Source organism: Macaca fascicularis, chromosome 15 (assembly GCF_037993035.2).
Source record: "Macaca fascicularis isolate 582-1 chromosome 15, T2T-MFA8v1.1".
Taxonomy (NCBI): domain Eukaryota; kingdom Metazoa; phylum Chordata; class Mammalia; order Primates; family Cercopithecidae; genus Macaca; species Macaca fascicularis.
In genome coordinates, this window is record NC_088389.1 from 56,845,850 (window position 1) to 56,868,641 (window position 22,792).

A 22,792-nucleotide genomic window follows, 5' to 3' on the forward strand; every position below is an offset into this window, starting at 1 on the left:
CCCAGCTTCAAGTACAAATTTCTAACCATCTGATCTAAAGGTGTTTACCTTTTGACTACATCCATTGCCACCTTTCCTTTTATTCCAATTAGGTCACAAACCATCTCTCCATTCACTAGCCCTTATACATGACCTGTTTCTGGCTGTTTATGGATTACATTCTTCTAGTATCTAGCATTTTCTGTTCCCAGAGATGTGAATCTCCAATCATAACTTTGGACTGTCCAGTAATCTCTGGACACTTCCATGTGTTTTCCCATGCTGGAGTTGTTTATTGGGGCCACATGTAAATCACCAACCTTTATGTCAGCCTTCTCTGCTGTTTGAAGTAATTGGTTTATTTTCCTTATAGCAACAGAGAAGATTTCCTGTAAGATTGAGAAAGATACTCCAAAGCTACCCCTGCTAATAGGTGCTCTTGATTGCAGCTAGTTTATAAAATCAAAGCTATAAAGTTTGTTCCTTTTATGCTTGACTGGTTAAGTGAGTTGACCTGATGGAAAGGAACCTAGCCAGTTGACTTGATGTTTTGAAGATGAAATAACACCAGACTTCTAACAGTTTTAAGGCTCTGCCTCTGGAGTTCTGTCTGTGCCCCTGTACAGGGCTGATCTGGGATTTTTGTGTGTCTCATCCATGTGGCTGGAAACAGCTTTCTCTCTCTCGGCTTCATCAGCTCTTGGGAGATATCTGCTTGGGAATAGGCAAGATCTATGGGGGTTTCTGGACAAAAAAATAAAAACCAAAATGACATCTACCTTCCTCTTTTGTGGGAAGAGGATTGTATTTTATGGGTAGTTTTGTGCTACCACTTCCTTTTTCTAAAATGGTGAAAATGATGTAAAGGAAAGCAAAAACTTATTATCTAGGAAAAGAACTCAAGACAAACACAAGGAATGGAAACTCTGAAAATGGAACTATCTTAACACCAGATACACTGAAATCAATGAAGATCTAACAACAAAGAAAGCATTACATGCCTAAATTTGAGATCTATAGAATAAATCTTGACTAGTTGCCTAGTTGATTTAATCCTGGAAGCAGCATTCAGAACTGAATAAATTAAAAGTTGATAAAAATTTGCAGGACATAAAGAACCTTGGAGACCCAAAGGGTAGTAGTGGTAGGTGGGAGCTTCAGCAGCTTATGTGACAGAACTGACCCCCCAGCATGACTTGGCTTGCCTTGGCTCTTCCCTCGAGCAGCCAGAAACTCTTCCCTGTCATTTTTCTTTTTCTTTTTGAGACAGGGTCTCATTCTGTCTTCCACTGCTGGAGTGCAGTGACAGGATCTCAGCTCACTGCCACCTCCGCCTCCCCAGTAGCTGGGATTACAGGTGCATGCCATCATGCCCAGCTAATTTTTTGTATTTTTAGTAGAGACAAGGGTTCATCATGTTGACCAGGCTGGTCTCAAACTCTTGACCTCAAGTGATGCACCCATCTCAGCCTCCCAAAGTGTGCTGGGATTACAGGCGTGAGCCATCGGTGCCTGGCCTTTCCTGTCATTTTCAAGCAATCCTCAAACTCCCGGGAAAGTGCCCCAATAATGCTATTTAGAGATGCACAGATGCAAAAATAGAACAACTCAGATTTTGATTTCTAGTTGATTTTCTGTTGAACATTCTCCTGAGACCATATTTTTAAAGGAAACTGATGCACATACTGCAGGAACAGAAACAACATGCATTGATTCTGTCTCCGTGAGCAGAGAGATCCATCTCACTGCACTGATGGTGACACAAAATTAGCCACCCACATACTCCCTTCTTCCTGCTTGTCCTGAGACATGATTTATCACTGTCTATGTTTGTGTCACTGGTGCCAGCTGGCACACTTGCCATCTCTGTTGCCTTCCTCAGCTCCATTTAGGAATGCATGGAGGGAGGCCATAATGTTAGTGTCACATGAGCAGATGGTGAGGCCATGCTGGGTGCAAGTACTGGTGGAAGGGTTGAAGATGTCAGTGTGAAAGAAGCAATTATGACTGTGGGAGTATAACAAGGTGTAAGGAGCTCATGTACCAGGGACTTTCCTCAGCTGTTGCTTTCCACGAATGACAATCCAATACAGTAGCCAAAAATGCATTAAGTGCTGATCATTCCACGAGGCTTCAGAAGGCAGAAGTCAGCAATATCTGAAATTCAGCTTCCTGTGGTTGAAAGCACGTGTTTCTACCAAGGCCCTTTGCTGGTTGAAGAAAAGTAAAAATGTCAAGAAGAGCAATAATTGTGAAGGTCACAAAACTGAGAGAAGAGGATGAGAACTTTTTCCAACAGGCTGTTAAGTCTGGAGGAACTGTGGACCAATAATTTATATGTCCTGATACAACCTGGGGAAACAGGGAATCAGATAATGATGGTGTGACTCATGTGAGCCTGTGTGTCCAAGGCAGTAGGACAGAGGCAAGAGTTTGGAACGAGAGTATTCATGAAGCATCTTGTCTCAAGTGTAAAGGGCATATTTCAAACTGGGGAATCCTAGTGGTAGGTGACCAACCATCCAGTTTGTTGAGGGCTGAGGGGCTTCCTGGGGCACAGGACGTTCAGGGCTAAAACTAGAATGGCCCTGAGCAATCTGGGGTGACTAAACACAAACAATGAACCAGGCACAGACAAACCAGAGACAATGAATATTTTCCTCCCCAAAGAAGTTTCTCATTCTGGTTCGGCCATGAGCTATCAAAGCTAGTCAATCAGCAACTCCTCTTGTGAGCTGCCTCCGAACTCAGTCTCACCCTAAGTGCTGTGAAGGTGAGGAATTCTCAGACATGCTCTCCAACCCCAAGTAATTTGTAATCTACCTGGGGCAAGCCAACCAACACAGGGAGCAACAAGTCTTCTGTAGGAGGTTGTCTGCTGATCCCAAGTGGGAGTCATGCATGGCTGCAGGTGCCTGGTGAACTGGTTGTGAGAGCAGTTGATGGAAGGAGAACAATGGAAGGGGGGATATTGCATGAGGGAGAAGAGAATGCATGTGGAGGGAGAGGGATGTGTGGTGTCTGCTTAGGGTATTGGTTTTGGTCCAGCCCCGTCAATATAGATGTTCAATTTCATAGAGTGAGGGGATAAAGGAAACATTGGGCAGAGGGAGTATGACATCAGAGCTTAGGTGGTAAGAACTGACATGGTTGTGACATGAAAGCAATGTCTTAGCCATGACACCAGGGAATAGCACACTTTAAGGATTTGGATGTTTTTTGGTATTGGAAAAAAGCATCCCAGTCACAAATGTCAATGGTTGCACACAAGGCTGGGATGGGAAACCCTCAAGTAGCATTGACGGAACTGGAAACCAATGTAGTAGGCTAGAGGGGAAGCACATAAATTGATAGTGAGCCCCCGTGAGACCTCACTGGGGAGCCTTAGAAATAAGTATGACCCCCTGAGAGGGGCTGGAGGTCCTCCATATACAACAGAGGCAAGAGCTAAGGAGGTGGAGGAAGGAGAGAGAAGGAAGAGAGGGAGGAAGAAAAGGAGAAGGAGGCAGAGATGGTAATGCTATACTGTGCATGTCCCAGGAACTGTTTTAAACACCTTACGTAAATTAACTCTTCATCTGCCCAACCATCATGGTGGCAAGTATATTATTATTTCCATTTTACAGATGAGGAAACAGGCACAGACAGATTGCATGAGGTCACACGGCTCACAGGACTAAACCTTGGATGATTACTATAAATATATCTCTCCACTCAAATTTGTGTGGCCTAGGGGAAAGTCAGGTCACAAATATAAGTCAGCAGAATATTAAGAAGTAAACTATGTTACATACTTGGATACTTTATTTAAATGTTTCCAAGTGTCAGTTTTCTCATCTGTATGAAGGTTAATAACCATCTCACAAAAATGCAATGAGGTGTGTTTATATATTCCTATTTTGTTCCAAAAATCAACTTTCATCAAATAAAAGCTAGCATCAGCAAGAAGTTGGAATGGAAGCAGGAAGGAAATAAATATGGTGATATAAAATAGAGGCAGGAATTACATGCTTCATTGTATAATTGTCTAACAGTTTACAAGAAATTTATAAGGAAATGGTGGTCAATATCTGTAAGATCGAAACCAAACCAATGGTTAAAGGATAAGCAGAATACTTCTGATATACTGACCAGACAGGAGTTCTTCCTTTGGGTTCTCATGAAAAATGTAACAGGATAAACAGTGATTCAGTGGTGAGTATGATGGTGCTGTTCTTTTTTTAAAATTTTCTTTTTTGAAAATTATACTTTAAGTTCTGGGATACATGTGCAGAACGTCCAGGTTTGTTACACAGGTATACACGTGTCATGGTGGTTTGCTGCACCCATCAACCCGTCATGTACATTAGGTATTTCTTCTAACGCGATCTCACCCCCAATAGGCCCTGGTGTGTGAAGTTCCCCTCCCTGTGTCCAGGTGTTCTCATTGTTCAACTCCCACTTATGAGTGAGAATATGCATTGTTTGGTTTTCTGTTCTTGTGTTAGTTTGCTGAGAATGATGGTTTCCTGTTTCATCCATGTCCTTGCAAAGAACATGAACTCATCCTTTTTTATGGCTACATAGTATTTCATGGTGTACATGTGCCACATTTTCTTTATCCAGTCTATCATTGATGGGCATTTGGGTTGGTTCCAAGTCTTTGCTATTGTGAACAGTGCTGCAGTAAACATACGTGGGCATGTGTCTTTATAGTAGAATGATTTATAATCCTTTGGGCATATATCCAGTAATGGGATTGCTGGGTCAAATGGTATTTCTGGTTCTAGATCCTTGAGGAATTGCCACACTGTCTTCCACAATGGTTGAACTTATTTACATTCCCACCAACAGTGTAAAAGCATTCCTATTTCTCTACATCCTCTCCAGTATCTATTGTTTCCTGATGGTGCTGTTCTTAATATGAGACCTCATATCAACTTAATATTGGTTTCACATAAGCAAAACTCACAAAAATAGTACTCTGAAATAGAATGGAGGAGGTAGGCATTATGATTCAGTTGCAGTTGAACTTGAGAGAGGCAGCATAATGAAAGGTTAAGAGTACAGGACAGACTGCCTAGGTTGGAAACCAGCTGTGCTGCCTACTAGCTGTGTGATCTAAATTTTTGTGCCTCCATTTGAAAAATTGGGTTAATAATACCATAGTACCTAGTGCTTCAGATTATCATGAAGATTAAATGAGGATTGTGTAATAAGTTCTTAGAGCAGTATCTGACTCATAACAAAAATCGTTTCCTAGAAGAGTACATAGACTGTGTATCTTTCAAGACTCCTTCCTTAGTAAAGTTTTTCTCAGTTTAGTTTTTAAAAACTAATGGGAAGCAGTGAATTAGAGACTATTTTTCTAGCAGTCTCCAGTTAGTTAAATACAGACCTATATCTTTGTATTTTTCTTTAAGTTCAGGTCTACATATGCAGGATGTACAGGTCTGTTTCATAGGTAAATGTGTGTCATGGGAGTTTGTTGTACAGATTATTTCATCACGCAGGTATAAACTCTAGTATCCATTCGTTATTTTTCCTGATCCTCTGCCCTTCGGTAGGTTCCAGTATGCATTGTTCCCCTCTATGTGTCCATGTGTTACCATTAAGCTCCCACTTACAAGTCAGAACGTGTAGTATTTTGTTTTCTGTGTCTGCGTTAATTTGCTAAGGATAATGGCCTCCAGCTCCATCCATGTTCTGGCGAAGGACGTGATCTCATTCTTTTTTATGGATGCATATTATTCCATGGTGTATATGTACCACAGTTTATTTATCTAGTCTATCATTGTTGAGCATTTGGGTTGGTTCCATGACAGACCTATATCTTTTAATTAAGGCAATTAAACTGTGGTTAAGAAGGACATCCTCTTGTGAAAACTGAGGGACTTCAAATGTACCAGTGTGTATATGAGAATTCATCCCTTCTTCTTTAAGGACTAAAGAGGTGCCCACAGGCAAGGATATGTAGATGGAATGCGATCATCCAGTCATTCAACTAATATTGCCTGTCTACTTAGTTAAAAAAACTGAGCAACAAAAATGTTAAAATAACCATGGTCTTTGGACTCATGGGGTTTTCTGTCGGGGAAGACAGATATTATAAAAGTAAGCCCAAAGAAATAATAATAATGACTCTTACTGATAGCCCATGTAATCAACTATGTAACTTTAAATATATTATCTTATATGATACTTACACTACTCTGTGAGGTATAATGAGTTACCTTAATCTTAAAAAGAGGAAACTTATCCAAGTTGACAGAGCTAGTGAATGGTAGAGTTTGGATCCGAACCTCTGGCGCCATTTAACTGTTCTTTTTACATGTAAAACCTGCAATTAACACAATGACATGATGTACAATGCCTGGCACTTGGTAAGTACTCAGCTCTTTTTCTTGCTTTAAAATTTCTATTTGCTCTACCTTTTCAGTGCTTTTTTACTTTGGGGTGATAGTAGAGGTTGACTGAGGTCTCTTCCTCCATTCTTCCTTCTCAACTATCTAAAAACACTATTCCTTTAATTTTTCCTTTTCTTCAGCCTGGTCTATGAATGGTGGTGCCCACCCAGGATCTATCTTTAACCCCTTTGTCATTTTCTTTCTATGTTCTCTTCTAGGGAGATCTCATCTCTTTTTGTAGCTTCCATTCTTATATTGATTCCATTGACTCTTCTATCACCATTTGTAGTGCTGGGTTTTCTCCTGACCACCAACTTGGTGTGTTACATAGGTACTCCAAATGCTACAAGTCTAAACTGGAACTCAGTGTTTCTCCTCTTCCCAGGCTACAGCTTCTGTTGAGTTCCCTATCCTGGTAAATCCAACCACTATTCTCTCAAAATCTCAGTGTCGTCTTAGACTCCTCCTTCCCCCAGCTTTCTCTTCATGCCATACCTGGTCAGTTGCCAAAGTCTTACTGCAGGATCTCCTTACATTTATCCCATTTATGAAAACTGCCACTGCCACCTTCAGGCTTCCACATTCTCTCACCTACACTATTGAAATCTTGTCCGACCTGCTTTTGCTGCCTTTGGGATCTTAACCTCTTTATGCCGTCATTTACCCTGCTGCTAAAGAGTTACCATCCTAAGGCATAGCTATGATTATATCTGTATACTCCTCCAAAATCTTCAGTGATTACTTTCTATGGACTGAATTTTTATGTTCTCCCCAAATTCATATTTCAAAGCCAAAATCCCCAATGTGATGGTATTTGGAGGTGGGATCCCAGTCTCATGAATAGGATTAGTGTTAGGAGACATGAGAAAGCTGATCTCTCTCTTGGCCTCAGTGAGGTTATAGCAAGAAGGCAGTGTGAAACTAAAATGAATCTTGGGACTCCAAAATCACTAAGCCAAAGGGAAAAGTCAAGCTGGGAACTGCTTAGGGAAAACCTGTCTCCCATTATACTTCTAAAAAAAGATTAAAAAGCTACATGCCTCCCGCACAAGGAATTGCCTTGAGGACAAAGGACAGACAGAACTCAGTCATCCCTCTGCTCACTGAGATAAATGCATATCTGATTGCTTCCTTTGGAAAGGCTAATCAGAAACTCAAAAGAATGCAACTGTTTGTCTCTCATCTACCTGTGACCTGGAAGCCCCTTCCATGCTTCAAGTTGTCCCGCCTTTCTGGACCAAACCAATGTATATCTTACATATATTGATTGATGTCTCATGTCTTCTAAAATGTATAAAACCAAGCTGTGTCCTGAACACCTAGGGCACATGTCATCAGGACCTCCTCAGGTCCTAATGACAGGACCTCAGGTTATATCACAGGCATGTCTCTAATCTTGGATAAACTTTCTAAATTCAGACCTGTCTCAGATATTTGGGGTTCACAGCAACTACCTGCAAACCAGCAAGAGGGCCCTCACTAGGCGGTGAATCTGCTGGCTCCTTGATCTCAGCTTACCAGTTTTCAAAACAGTGAGCTTATATGGTTATTTATGCTACCTAGTCTATTATAATTTGCTATTGCAGCCCAGATGAACACACAGTTATTCTAGGTAAATCCAGCAATTTTCTCTGCATTGAACACATTGGCCTTTGTCCTGCCCATAGTTTTTGGTAATGGATAGAAGAAGCCTGCCATTTGAATAGAGTCCAAGCCAGCAAATCCCATCAGACATGGCCCCTTAATCAGTGGAGAATACATAGGTCTACCTCTCTTATTGGGTTGACTTCACCTTCTTACTTGGCCACTCCTTAAAGAATAAATGCAAATACTACATCCTTGTCTTCATTTAGTACTTCCTTCCTCCAGTGTCTCGGTGGTTGTTTATAGGTAGATGATATGGAGAAATGTAGAGCATATAATAATATTACTAAGTAGATTTACAACTACATCAAAGAAGGGATAAATATTGGGTATAACAAACTAAATTGGGCTACAAAATTTTCTCTTTGATCTTTTGCTGCTAGGGATTTTTAAATTCAGTGACATGGATGTATACATAGAAGAAATGTTAAATGTATAGTGATACAAAACTGGCAGGCAAAGCTAATATCAGAGAAAGCAAGATTAAAAATTCAAAATGATTCTGACATTTGGGATAAACATAAAATCCTACATCAAGGTTCTGATAGTCAATAATTGCAGGGATCAGTAGAGCAAAAGGCATAGAACTTGAGCCTGAGAGGCTCAAGAGCTCTATCCTTTCCCAGGGCTGCCTCAGAAAAGAGAAAGGGCAGAGCTGAATACACATGGTGTGCATGAGAAAGTGACAGTGGTGAGAGGATAAGCCAAGAGAATTTTGTGAATAGAAGGTCATGGAAGACTTGTGCATTTTACTTATTTATTCACTTATTTAAGGCAGGTAAGGGAGGGGCAGGGGATAGACGCAATCCATCAAGGATCTCTATGGTCTAAAATTTTACAGTTCTGCTGTATATTTTGTTAAACTAAGCTGATTTTGGTGCTAACTTGAGGTCTCTCTGGTGAAGCAACAGAAGTCAGCAAACTCCTGCTACACACCAACCATGTGCCAAGCCCCTCAGAGGGATGAGACAAATATAAAGATGAAGTTCTTAGCTTTTCAAGGATATAAGGATGTGACCATATTATCCGTGTTATAACACAATTGGTTATACCTTAACAGATGGATAGATGGGTGGCTGAGAAAGATGGAAGGAAGGATGGACAGAGACCACAATGACATCAACAAGTAAATATTAACTCTGAGAGACAGAGAAGTGTTGTGGCAGCAGTGACATTTAGGCTGGTTGTCATGGTATAATGGAAATGTATGGCCTTTGGAGTTTTAAGACCCGGATGCAGTACTAGATGGACCATTAACTACTTGTGCTTTAGGCATTGTACAAAAATGAGTACTGAACTGGCTTTGGGAAGACTGCTTTAACTTTCTGCCTAATGTGTGGCTTTTTAGCCTTTCCCTTGTTGTCACAATCATTTTGAGTCTTACACCTAGACAGAAGAGTAAAGAAAACATTTTATAATTAATTCTGTTGTCCTGTTCATGCCATAATAATATCCACATTGAAACCTTAAAGTGTGATGTTGTAAGTCCAAAGTAAAGATAACTTACTTAAGGATTTAAAAAGAGATTAATCCATTTAATCTAAAAAAAGGATAGAATTTTAGCCCAACACAAGAAAGTTGTCTAGTCATTATGGATGGGCTACAGTGGGATTAAGTTGTATGGGGTTTTGTGGTATATTTGATGCTGTACTTTTCATTATCTGAGGATGGGAGGCGTGTAATGTGTTTTCTATCACTAGAATATTCTGGTACAGAACACTAGTTATTGAATTATAAAGAAGAACCCAGAAGTGGATGGACATTGACTTAGATGAACACAAAAGCTCCTGAAATTGCTTGGAAGTCTTCACAGCATAATGCGATGGCTCACTCCTGTGCTCCTATACAGTTCCTGTGCATACCTGTCAGGAACTCTGCCCTTCTGGCATTAGGTGACTATCCCAATCCCTCTACAACCAAGCTGTGAGGCCCTAAGGGAAAGGATCCTTCAAATCTGTAGCCATATATGAGCACAGACATATAATAAAATATTGGTTGAATAAGTGAGTGAGGGTCTATAGTTTGTGATACGATATGAAACTGTTTGGGACATATTATTACATTGGTTAAAACTAAACTATTGGTTTAATATAAATGCGTTCTGAGTGGTGTTCTCTGATACACAAGACAGTAATAAGTGCTCTGGGAAAGAAGAGGGAGTGTGGGGACATGAGACAGACAGATAAGTATCTGTGGCCAGGAGAATTTGTGAAATCCTGGGTTAAACTCAATTTGACAGATTTTGTTACTGGAAGATTCTCAGGGCCTACTGGTATTGTGGAATTCCCAGAAGTGCATTTTAGCGTACAGTCATTTAGACTCATTCGAACACAGAACTTCCCCTGCTTTCTGCCCCTGGTGCACTAAATTACCAATATAAAGAATGTTCCTGAAACTGAATTTGAGAAATGCAGGCACAGTTTCTGAACTGGAAAGAAGAAGGGAGGGGGAGAAAGAGTATGACTGTTTATTTGTACTGGGGGTGTTAGAAGCAACCCGTTTACAGGCATCACATTTTTAAAAAGCCTTTTATATTGCTATAATCTTTATTTCTATCAGGATAAATATACTATCTGTTCTTGATCAGTGAACCATTGACCTCAATTGTGGTTACAAAATAGGAACATTTTGCTTGGACCATTTTGAGGAACTCAGAGACAAATGCCATCTCATAGTTCAGGCGTAGGGACCCCCAAATCAGGTTCTTTGCTACACTACTCACTATTATGCATGTGTCATAGCAAGCTAAGAAAGGAGAATGAAAGAATGTAGTAAACAACAATAGCAGCAACAACGTACTTCACAATGAGCACCACCCCTGGAATTTCTGTGATTACACAGATCCCTTTTGGATCTCTGGGTTGCTTAGGAGCAATTCTGGTGAAGCCGTCAGCAGTGGCAGTCTGCTCACCCCCTCAACCCTCAAAAAATATGACTTGGAGCTCCTGAACTCCTCACAAGATAGTTCTTCTTGTTCAACCCAGTCAGGCTCAGCGTCACTATCACCGTCTATATCTCTAAAAGACTTAGGAATATTTCTTCAAGGCTTATCTGGGTGTAGTTTTATGTGATCACACCACTCTATGAACATATAAGCAAATACCTACATAATATTTTAAAAGTTAAACTCTTGAGTTTGTATCAATTATGTAAAACACATATATCCGATTTTGAAGCTTATAAGCTACATGGAGAAAGTTTCAAAAAAGAGGATGCAGTTCAGACAGTTGGGTTGGAGGAGAATAATACAAGAGTTGCTGCTGCTGTTTTTTAAGGAAGCACAGGGAGGAGCAGGAGCAGCAAATGTGTATGGCCAGAGAAATGGGTTAGCAATGGAACACTGGACTTGGCTCCACCACTGCTGTAAGGTCATCTCAGGTTCTGTTATCTTTGGACAACTTTCTCAAAGCAGACAAGATGAAATTCCCAAGACACTAGGATAGGATGCTTTGTGAAGTTATCAGGAGTTATTACTTTACCTCTCCTAGCTCGTGCATTTCAGACCTTTAATCATTCACTCAGATGCACTATTGGGGAAAATTGCTTTGCTTTGCAAAGGCACATCTAAATATTTGCAAATGTAGCAACAATAAGCACATTCTATATTGCATTGCCATGACTCAGTTGCATGTTGTTTTCTTGCCCCCAAACTGCAAGCTCCTCAAGAACTCATCTTTAAATCCCAGACAGCAAGAATGAGACCTGGTGTTTGATAAACACATTTGGAGTGAGATGCATTTCTTAAATAAGACCCCTAAAGCAAAAGGTCAAAGGAAAAAAACAGAAATAAGTGATTACCTCAAACTTCAAGGCATTCTGTTCACTAAACTAACTCTTCAGTAAAGTTAACAAAAGGGTTAACTCTTGCAGAGTGGGAGAAATTATTTGCAATCTTTGAAACACAGATGTAATTAACATCATATATATAAGACAAATTTCTGTAAGTCCAGAAGGGAAAGACAGGAAATCAAATATTTACATTGGCAAAAGTTATGAATAAGCAATTTCTAGAGGGGACAATCCAATGGTGTCCTGGAGCTGTGTTGTGCCATCTTATGAGAGCCTATTATGAAATGTCATGAGCTAGTTGCTAAAGGGTAGCTTGAAATTGGCCATGCTGCAGTATTTGTACCATGGAAATTGACAAACTGCTCAACAAATCAGCCTCCCTTCTCTTTCGTCATCCCCTAAAGCCAGGAGTTAAACATTTACCAACCAAATGTTAGAGAAATCCAAATGACTAACTTTCATATACATGAACTAATAGAGAAATGCAAATCAAAACAACAGTGACATGCTATTTTTATGTGTAATCAAATTAGCAAAAATTTGAAAGTTAGATAATAAGTGTTGATGAAAACATAGGCAAATGGAAACATCATGCACAGCCAAGAGATTTTAAGTTGGCATAGACTTTTTGGAGTACAACCTGGCACTGCCTGGAGAAAGGGAGTGTGCATGTGCCCTATAACCCAGTAGTCTCACTCATTGTTATATATCCCATAGGTTTGTGCAAGGAAAGACATAAGGATGTCAATACAGTGTCTTTTCTGGTTAAAAAGTTGGAGGGAACAGGAAAATAAGTAAAATGAGGTACTGCCTATGATGGAATATAATTGTTAAAAATAATGTATTAAATTTTCATAAAGTAATAAACACATGTGACTCTTATTAAATGTCTAATACTTTTCTAAGCCTAAGTTCTTTGCATACATTCACTCAGTCCTTGCATTTTTACAAAGTGGATATTAGTAACTATTTTACAAGTAAGGAGAAGAAGCAAATGGTAGGGGCGGAGCAAGATGGCCGAATAGGAACAGCTCCAGTCTCCAACTCCCAGTGCAAGCTGACACAGAAGACCAGTGATTTCTGCATTTTCAACTGAGGTACTGGGTTCATCTCACTAGGGAGTGCCGGACAATCGGTGCTGGTCAGCTGCTGCACCCCGACCAGCGAGAGCTGAAGCAGGGCGAGGCATCGCCTCACCTGGGAAGCGCAAGGGGAAAGGGAATCCCTTTTCCTAGCCAGGGGAACTGAGACACACAACACCTGGAAAACTGGGTAACTCCCACCCCAATAATGAGCTTTAAGCAAACAGGCACATCAGGAGATTATATCCCACACCTAGCCGGGAGGGTCCCACGCCCACGGAGCCTCCCTCATTGCTAGCACAGCAGTCTGCGATCTAACCGCAAGGCAGCAGCGAGGCTGGGGGAGGGGCGCCCACCATTGCTGAGGCTTAAGTAGGTAAACAAAGCCGCTGGGAAGCTCGAACTGGGTCGAGCTCACAGCAGCTCAAGGAAACCTGCCTGTCTCTGTAGACTCCACCTCTGGGGATAGGGCACAGATAAACAACAACATTAAACTAAAGAGCTTCTGCACAGCAAAAGAAACTACCATCAGAGTGAACAGGCAACCTACAGAATGGGAGAAAATTTTTGCAATCTACTCATCTGACAAAGGGCTAATATCCAGAACCTACAAAGAACTCAAATTTACAAGAAAAAAACAACCCCATCAAAAAGTGGGCAAAGGATATGAACAGACAGTTCTCAAAAGAAGACATTCATACAGCCAACAGACACATGAAAAAATGCTCATCATCACTGGCCATCAGAGAAATGCAAATCAAAAGCACAATGAGATACCATCTCACACCAGTTAGAATGGCAATCATTCAAAAGTCAGGAAACAACAGGTGCTGGAGAGGATGTGGAGAAATAGGAACACTTTTACACTGTTGGTGGGACTGTAAACTAGTTCAACCATTATGGAAAACAGTATGGCGATTCCTCAAGGATCTAGAACTAGATGTACCATATGACCCAGCCATCCCATTACTGGGTATATACCCAAAGGATTATAAATCATGCTGCTATAAAGACACATGCACACGTATGTTTATTGTGGCACTATTCACAATAGCAAAGACTTGGAATCAACCCAAATGTCCATCAGTGACAGACTGGATTAAGAAAATGTGGCACATATACACCATGGAATACTATGCAGCCATCAAAAAGGATGAGTTTGTGTCCTTTGTAGGGACATGGATGCAGCTGGAAACCATCATTCTTAGCAAACTATCACAAGAACAGAAAACCAAACACCGCATGTTCTCACTCATAGGTGGGAATTGAACAATGAGATCACTTGGACTTGGGAAGGGGAACATCACACACCGGGGCCTATCATGGGGAGGGGGGAGGGGGGAGGGATTGCATTGGGAGTTATACCTGATGTAAATGACGAGTTGATGGGTGCTGACGAGTTGATGGGTGCAGCACAGCAACATGGCACAAGTATACATATGTAACAAACCTGCACGTTATGCACATGTACCCTAGAACTTAAAGTATAATAATAATAAAAAAAAAATAAAAAAAAAAACAAGGAACATGAGGATCAGAAAGTTTAAGTTATTAGTGTAAGGTCACACAGCATGGAAGAGTCAGCATTCACCCTATATACTATAATCTAGATCAGAGGTTCACAACCCTCCTGGTCTGTGGCCTGATAGGAACTGGGCCACTCAGCAGGAGGTGAGTGGCAGGCAGGTGAGCAAAGCTTCATCTGTATTTACAGCTGCTCCCCATTGCTCACAGTACCACCTGAGCTCTGCCTCCTGTCAAATCAGCCATGACATGAGATTCTCATAGGAGCATGAACCCTATTGTGAACTGCACATGAGGGATCTAGGTTGCATGTCCGTTATGAGAATCTAATGCCTGATGATCTCTCACTGTTTCCTATCACCCCCCAGATGGACTGTCTAGTTGCAGGAAAACAAGCTAAGGGCTCCCACTGATTCTACATACGGTGAGTTGTATAATTATTTCATTTTATATTTTAATAATGAAATAAAGTACACAATAAATGTAATGTGCTTAAATCATCCTAAAACCATCCCTATCCCCTGGTCTGTAGAAAAATTGTCTTCTGCAAAATTGGTTTCTGGTGCCAAAAAGGTTGGGGACCACTGGTCTAGATTTTTCACTCTTAATCATTATGTTCTACTGACTAAAAAGCTTAAAAAACAAAGCTTAAAGCTTAAAAGCATTAACAGAAAAGAAGCAGAGAAAGACCTGTAGTACAATGATTTTTATCTAAACTAAAAACATGTAGTAAAAACACTACATACTTTTCAGGATCTACCCATATTTAAGGGCATATAATAAATACACTAGAGTCAGGATAGGGGATGGTGAGGACAAATTATCAAATGACTGTACCACATGCTGGGCAGTGTAATTAATTCAATTTGGTAGACCCAAAGACCAAATAGAGCCAATGAATGAATATTTGGCATCCTATAGACTTAGAAGGTTTTATGATGAATAAAAGACAGCATTTGATAATTGACTCAAAATACTCTCTTTCTGAATTTGTGGTTGTAATAAATCTGACTTGTTGAAAAATAAACAGAATGAATAGAAAATAAGAATCACGCTGCATGCTAATATATTCTTTTTATTTTTGGAGACTGAGTCTCACTCTGTCGCCCAGGCTGGAGAGCAGTGGTGCAATCTTGGCTCACTGTAGCCTCCGTCACCACCTCCTGGGTTCAAGCGATTCTCATGCCTCAGCCTCCCAAGTAGCTGAAATTACAGGTGTACTCTACCACACCCGGCTCATTTTGTATTTTTAGTAGAGATGAGGTTTCACCATGTTGGCCAGATTGGTCTTGAACTCCTGACCTCAAATGATCCACCTGCCTCGGCCTCCCACAGTACTGGGATTACAGGCATGAACCACCATGCCTGGCCACTAATACATTCCTAATTTTTTTTTTTTTTAATAAGACATCTGATTGCTGTTGACTCTTGTACAAAAGTCCACAACCATGAAATGCTGTGGAACCCTCCACCGTAATTCATTACAGGTATCAGTGTAATAATTTTGCTCTAAAAAATGAATATTTTCATGAACCTACTGTTTCATAGTTTTCAAAGGAGATCAGAGATATAATAGAGTTCTATTTAAATATTAAAATCCCACCTATCTCAAATATTTTAAAAAGAGTTTTGGTTATAATAGGAATTATCTTCTCATCATGAGTTTTTAAATTAGGGACTTAGGTACTGAAAAATGATTTTATGACTCCACATTATAATGAAAACATAAAACGAACACCGAATTTTTGGAATGCCATGTCAAACAAATGTTAAAGATTCCAATTAAAAAGAAACAAAACAACTTAGGACACATGGTAAGAATTCCCTATGTTTGCTTTCAAACAGGCATTTTTTTTTTTTTTAGATGGAGTCTCGCTCTGTCGTCCAGGCTGGAGTGCAGTGGTGCAATCTCCACTCACTGCAAGCTCTGCCTTCTGGGTTCAGGCCTTTCTCCTGCCTCAGCCTCCCAAGTAGCTGGGACTACAAGCGCCTGCCAACACGCTCAGCTAATATTTTGTATTTTTAGTAGAGGCGGGGTTTCACCATGTTAGCCAGGCTGGTCTCGATCTCCTGACCTCGTGATCCGCCTGCCTCGGCCTCCCAAAGTGCTGGGATTACACGCGTGAGCCACTGCGCCCAACCTGCTTGCAAACAGTTTTAAACAGAAGTACTTATGGTACCATTTTAATTTCCTTGCCAGAAAGGAACATGATTCTTCTTTCTCCATAAGCATGGCCAAGTTACTTGGGAATTAGGCAAATAAGATGAAAAGGAAAAACATTCTCTCAAGTCAAACTGTTTGTTTTTCTAATTAAAACAGGTAAATCTCAATGTTGCAAAGAGACTCAGATGTTCTCATATTCTTTTAAAAATTACTGGGTAAGGATTTTTCTTATTTCCCTTTGAAATTACTCAATAGGTTGCCTCTAAGATAATGTCTTTCCCAAACACATTTAAGGATCCTGCATAAATGAACAGATTGGGACTTCGGTCAAACTCCTGGTGGCTGTCAGATCACAAGTGTTCAGACCTGCACCTGCTTCCCTCTGGCTGCATCTAAACGAAGCCAATTATACTAGAGAAAGCAATCAGGTGAACATCTAGTTCATCTAGCTTGACAGGTGTTTCACATTGTAGGAGTAACACTGTGCATTTATGGAAATGGTCTATACCTGTGCACTCAATGTGGCAGCCACTAGCTATAGGTGGCTCTTGAGCACTTGAAATGTGGCTAATGCAGCTGACAGGTGGAATTTTTAAATTTCACTTTTAAATTTAAGTGACCATACGTAGTTACTGCCTCTGTATTGAATGGCATATGATGGCATTGCATTAGCAGGGTGATACTGTGAACAAAGCACAAGTTTAAACCTTTTCTATAGAATATTCTAATATATAAATATGTAAATTGGAAAATATATCATCAGGATTTTTTACTCACTAAAGTTTAATTATTACTAACATTTGGTGTATATTTATTCTTCCAGACTTTTTTTCTCCTCAGGCATATAAACACACTCAACCATAGGTAGATTTAAAAATATATAACATTAGAATCACAGTATACATGCTGTTCTACAGCTTGCTTTTCTCTCAACAATACATTGTGACCAACCACCTTTCTATATAGTACAGAGACATATTTACAGCTACATGAGCCAGTATGTTCTATCTCATTTCTGTCATTTCCAGCCAAGAAGTCCTGATGAACATGAGAGACCAGAGTAATCTTTAGGGTTATGACGTGGCTTGTATCAAGGGCCCTATCTCAGGATGAAGATAGAGAAGTAATAGGTGGTAATTCAAAAAAGGAGACCTTTGGATGTCATGTGGAGGAAGTTAAATTTCTTTATATACCCCAAAGCATTTTGAGCAAGGTAGTGGCATGGTCAAATCTGTCATTGAAGAGGTTGACCCTGGTGGTAATCTATACAAGACTAGAGCAGAAGATGGTAGGCAGAAAAATCAGATTTGGTACAAAGGTTTGTTTACACGTCAGTTACTAAGTACTCAGAATACCTCTAACACTGCTGTGCTATTGCATATCCAGAGCAAGCTCACAACATTCTGTCTAGCTTACACGATAAAGCAAAAGTGAAATACCCTGCTTTACAACAGTTTAAACTATTACTGTGAAAGTAAAAAATGATTCATTCACTAAACTTTTACTGAGCACCTACTATATGCAGGCAGTAGAGAAAAAAACAGTGCACAAAAATGAAGTCTTGGTCCACATGGGAGAGGCTGGAAAAGGAACAAATTTGGGGGCTATGGGATTAAAATTAAATAAGTTTAATTTTGAACATATTTTGATATGCCTATTAAACATCCAAGTGAGATATGAAGGAGGCAGCTGAATATGAATTGAAGAAAGTTCTTGGTTAGAGACACATTTGCGGGGGTCATCAGAGTACATGCTCAGGTAGTTAGTGAACCCATAGAATAAACAGGAGTCCAGGAGATGAGACTGAAAAAGGTGATGACAAGAATAGAGCTTGAGAGAAAGCAACAGTGAACCACGGACTAGGACCAGAATCTCCAAAGAATAGGGGAGGTGCTGTGGTCTCATTGAGGACGGCTATCTCTTGCCACAGGTAAGTCCCCAAATCTATCACCTAATAGTGTTGGCATATCATGAAGTTTGGTGTGGAATTTGGTGTAATCATGTTGATTCTACCTAACTCACAGCATTGAATGCGGCAAAGATTTCTTTCATTTTTTTAACAACTATGTATAACTGCACCAAAGAGGCAGGGTTTGCAGCATTGACTGATGGTATGAGTTTCCAGGTGGATTAATATTAAGGAGGAGAGCAGGACATTAGTCTGGAAGAAGCAATGAGGAGCAAAAACAACACCTAGCCTGTCACTAAGTCCATTAGTACAAGAGGTATGGGAAATAAGAGATGGCCACTTGGGAGGGCTCTAGGGAAGGAATATAATTAAGGAGAGCCAAATTTCCAGTAGGAAAGGGAAGGTACTATTCAGACAAGATTAAGAATATAACGGATTTTGCTGATTGCAGGTAAGTTTTGGAGTTCATAGAGCAAGTCATACTTTGAATAAGCATAAGAAGGTGCTCTTTGAAAAGGTGGAGGATGGAATCAGTTCGAGATGCACAAAGCTGTGTGGGTACAAGAGACCACAGGGTGAGAGAGGACCCAGAGTCCTTATTTTCTAAGTGTGCTTAATACAGATAGGAACAAAGGGCATGACAGAATTAGTCCCAATGTTCTTTGAGGCAGAATGGTGGGGCTGTATTGAGGAGGGAGGAAGAGCTGGGTCTTCTGTTTTGTGCTCTTCCATGTTGTGCTATAAACTGGAAAAAAGCCTTTGGTACTAATGTAGAAATGCAGTCACTTAAAAAACATTTTTATCGTGTAATGTGTTTCCTAAATGGTGACAATCTAGCACTAGGCAGCATGGATTTAATTTTTATTGCAAAAAATATCGGTGAACCCCTACGATTGTACTGGATGTGAACGACAATGTAGAGAAAGGAAAGCAGTTATCTCCAGAAAACATAAGCCCTCAAATACAGCTGTGCCCATTGTCCAGCAAGTGAAGAGAAGAGATGTGCCAGTTGCAAAACCTTTTCTTGCTCTTTGGGATTCTAGGAGTTGCATCTTCTCTATCTCCAGAGCAAAGACCAGCTGTCTACTTCTAGTATTCCTATGTTGGGTATTTGTAGTTGAGAAAAACCTGTACCATTTTATAACACTCACCTAACTAAATTATCAGACCATGACACACACATGAGACCATCTTCATTGTTCAAAACGTGGAGGATCTAAGCCCTTTTCCACACCCAACCAGGCTTCCATTTCCTCTCTGTTTAACGAAGTGAGAAAATGTGAGGAAAAAAATAGTAGAGTCAACAGAACTACAAACGACAAAAACATGCTGTATGTGCCACCTCCTCCATCCATGATTATGATAGATGTGCTAATAATTTTTGGGACTCTTTCCTGTTGATCTTTCCCACATGGTACTCCAGACAGTCATTACCAATCATTTATAATTGGGCCACCCTTGATAACACAAGTGGTACCACCTTTTTAGATAGTAGGTTCTAAAATGGGATAGAATATCATGGGGTTTTAAATACATGCTTGAATGATTTACTTAAAGTACCCACAAGGTCCTGAGATGAGAAAACTCTGGTTTCAAAGTATCTTCTCCAGAAGAGAGGCACACAAGAGGCAATCTAGCATGAGGTACTGCTGGACATTTGCTCACCAATGGTTTAGTTTTGTAGGAAGCCAAATGGCTTCAGTGAGGATGGCTATCTTTTGCCACAGATAAATCCCCAAATCTATCACCTAATAGGGTTGGCATATCATGAAGTATAGCGTGGAATTTGGTATAATCATGGTGGTTCTACCTAACTCACAGCATTGAATGCAGGAAAGATTTGTTTAGGTTTTTAACCTCTAATCTTATATTAAGTTGTTCCCAGATGTATTTTGTTAGGAAGATGTTATTATACTCCCCTAACAATCTTAAGACCACTTTGAGTTTTGGCCTCAGAAAGACTTTCTTCACCTTTTTATATTTAGAAGGAATGCCTAACGTATTTGGTCAACCACTTAAGCTCAGAGCTTGGAATAATTTAAAGTTTCACTTGGGGAAGCAGACACGGAGCAGATACAGCATTTTTGTTGTTCTCTCTAAATTGAAATTAGATAAGAACATGCATTAAGCTGCTTAGAGATTTGAATTAGAGAAATGATTATCCTAATACACATGATAGGGGAAAGGATCTCAGAGCTCATAATCTCCTGATTCGTATGAAAAACTGTCACTCTGTGGATGTCCATGCTTGACTGGAGGTTCTGAAAAGTAACCTAAGCCTCCTTTTCTCACTTTTATCCTCTCTGATTGATTGCTGGTTCTTTTGAAAATGATTGTTCCTCTTTAAAACTTTCCGAACATAGCACAATGCATAATCTGTATCATTTGGCACTCTAACTACTCTGCTATTATACTAGGATTCTTATGCCTGAGCATGCCTTTTCGCTATTTGCAGTTGAAATTTATTCAATGAAATGTGAAAGTACTTTGTAAGATACATTTAGAGCATTTGACTTAGGCCAAGCATGCTGAGCTAAAAAGGTTCAGGAAGTTATATTCTTAGATAGTTAATATTGTTCATGACAGGGTACCTTTTCATTTTTGACTGCCTGCTTTTTGACCTCTTGCAATGGCCACCAGAGGGTAGGGAACTCAGTGTGTGAAAGATCATTTCAATGGTGTCTTCATATTTTTGACATCTTTGATGTCAGAACTGCCATAACTAGGGTGAGTAGTCAGGGAGCTGGTCTGAGCTTCATCACCTGACACCTTATACCTCACCCTCTACTGTCTCCAGAAGTAGAACCTTAAAACTATTAGTATTGCTATATGAGCTCACACAGTCTTAGGCCACCCTTTTCCTGAACACCCTTTTCTTTATTTTTCTGTGAAGGAGAATAAGAACTCTATTCCCTGAGAATCAGAAAAAAAAAATTAGCTGGATATACTTAAGAGGTGGTTATACTCACTCAGCATGTTCAGAGACTGAGGAACCTTAGGAAACAGAACATCAATAATCAGGCTGCTTTAATTCCTCCAAATATTTCAAGGAGTACCCTGGGCCTGAAAGACACCTCCCTCTACCTGGGAGCCAGTGAAAAATCAGTGCTTCAGACTAACAGATCCCCAGTGATTGCAGACAGCACAGCTCATGTGTTTCCAGAGTCTGGTATGTGGCAACGGCTCTATGTGTGCTTGTTTAGTAAATGGGTGAAAGGCAAGATTCAGACATGAGCAGCTGGATGGGTGCCCATATCCAGACTACTGCACACCCACATTCCCTCAAGTGCCTAAAGACAGCTGCCAACCAGATATGCTCTGTAGATTGACATGTGGTAACTGTCAACCCCATTAGAAACTGAAAACACTTTTCCTCATAAATCTCTCTGTAGGCCCCCTTCCTTTTTCTACGGTGGCTGTGCAAATTCTCCTCTAAGATGCTAAGTGGTTGATGTAAGCAACTACTGTGGTCATCTAGAAGCCTCAGGAAGGCTGCTGGAGTTGCCTTTGTGTTGCTGTTTCTGTTTTCTTCTCTCTCATTGAAAAATCTTCTGCAGAGACCGCGTTTCTGAAGCTTGGATCCAAATGACACATTGTTGGCCCTCCCTCCTTCCAGGAGCTGCTGCTCATGGCTTCAGGAAGGAGTCTTGTCATTGCTGCAGAAGCTGCTTTGGGCACCTCTTAGTGTGGCTTTTATGGTAAATTAATGCGTTAGAGGCCTCAATTCTTCTATGAGACCTCCCATATGCACATGCCATTTCCCTTGTAGTTTCTCTCACTAAACAGGAAGAGTGACTTATTTCAGCCAGTAGAGATGTGTGCTGATGTGACGACAAGCAGACGCATTTGACAGTTCATAACTGCTCTTGCACCTCTGCCAGGAGAATACAACTGGGTTAGCTAGCTGGAAGGATGTGGAGAGCTGAGTCATGCAGGTGACAGCAAAGTAACTCCCAGATGTGTGCACCACAGACAATAGCTGGTTAACTCTGAGACCTAGGAGTGTGCTCAGACAAGACCAGGAAAACGGCGCAGTATAATCTAGACAACCAACCTAGAAACTCATAAGCTAAATAAATGCCTACTGTTGTATGTCACTGAGTTTTGGAGTGCTTTGTTACACAGTGTTGTTACGGCAATGGACACCAGACATAGCTACTTTCTTTTGCTGTTGACGGATAGTATAATTCTGTGATTAAGGCACCAGACTCTAGAAGCAACGAGATTGGTTTACATCTTGCCTCTGCCACTCACTAACTGTAGAGAATCACTTAAATTCTCTATACCTCAGTTCCTTCATCTGTAAAATGGAAAC

General features: G+C 40.4%; 2 protein-coding genes across 3 annotated transcripts in view; one reads left to right on the plus strand and one right to left on the minus strand.

Moving 5' to 3' along the window:
- BAAT (bile acid-CoA:amino acid N-acyltransferase) overlaps positions 1-16,664 on the plus strand; it is a 134,401-nt gene extending 117,737 nt beyond the window's left edge. Inside the window, exons 5-6 of the mRNA XM_074016957.1 lie at positions 14,773-14,828; positions 16,269-16,664. Coding sequence (XP_073873058.1) covers positions 14,773-14,804 — 32 coding nt within the window. The 3' untranslated portion in view covers positions 14,805-14,828; positions 16,269-16,664. The remainder of the gene's footprint in view (positions 1-14,772; positions 14,829-16,268) is intronic.
- The window catches only part of PLPPR1 (phospholipid phosphatase related 1), a 292,502-nt gene that overhangs the window by 55,520 nt on the left and 214,190 nt on the right, over positions 1-22,792 (minus strand). The gene's annotated exons all lie outside the window — the stretch shown is intronic.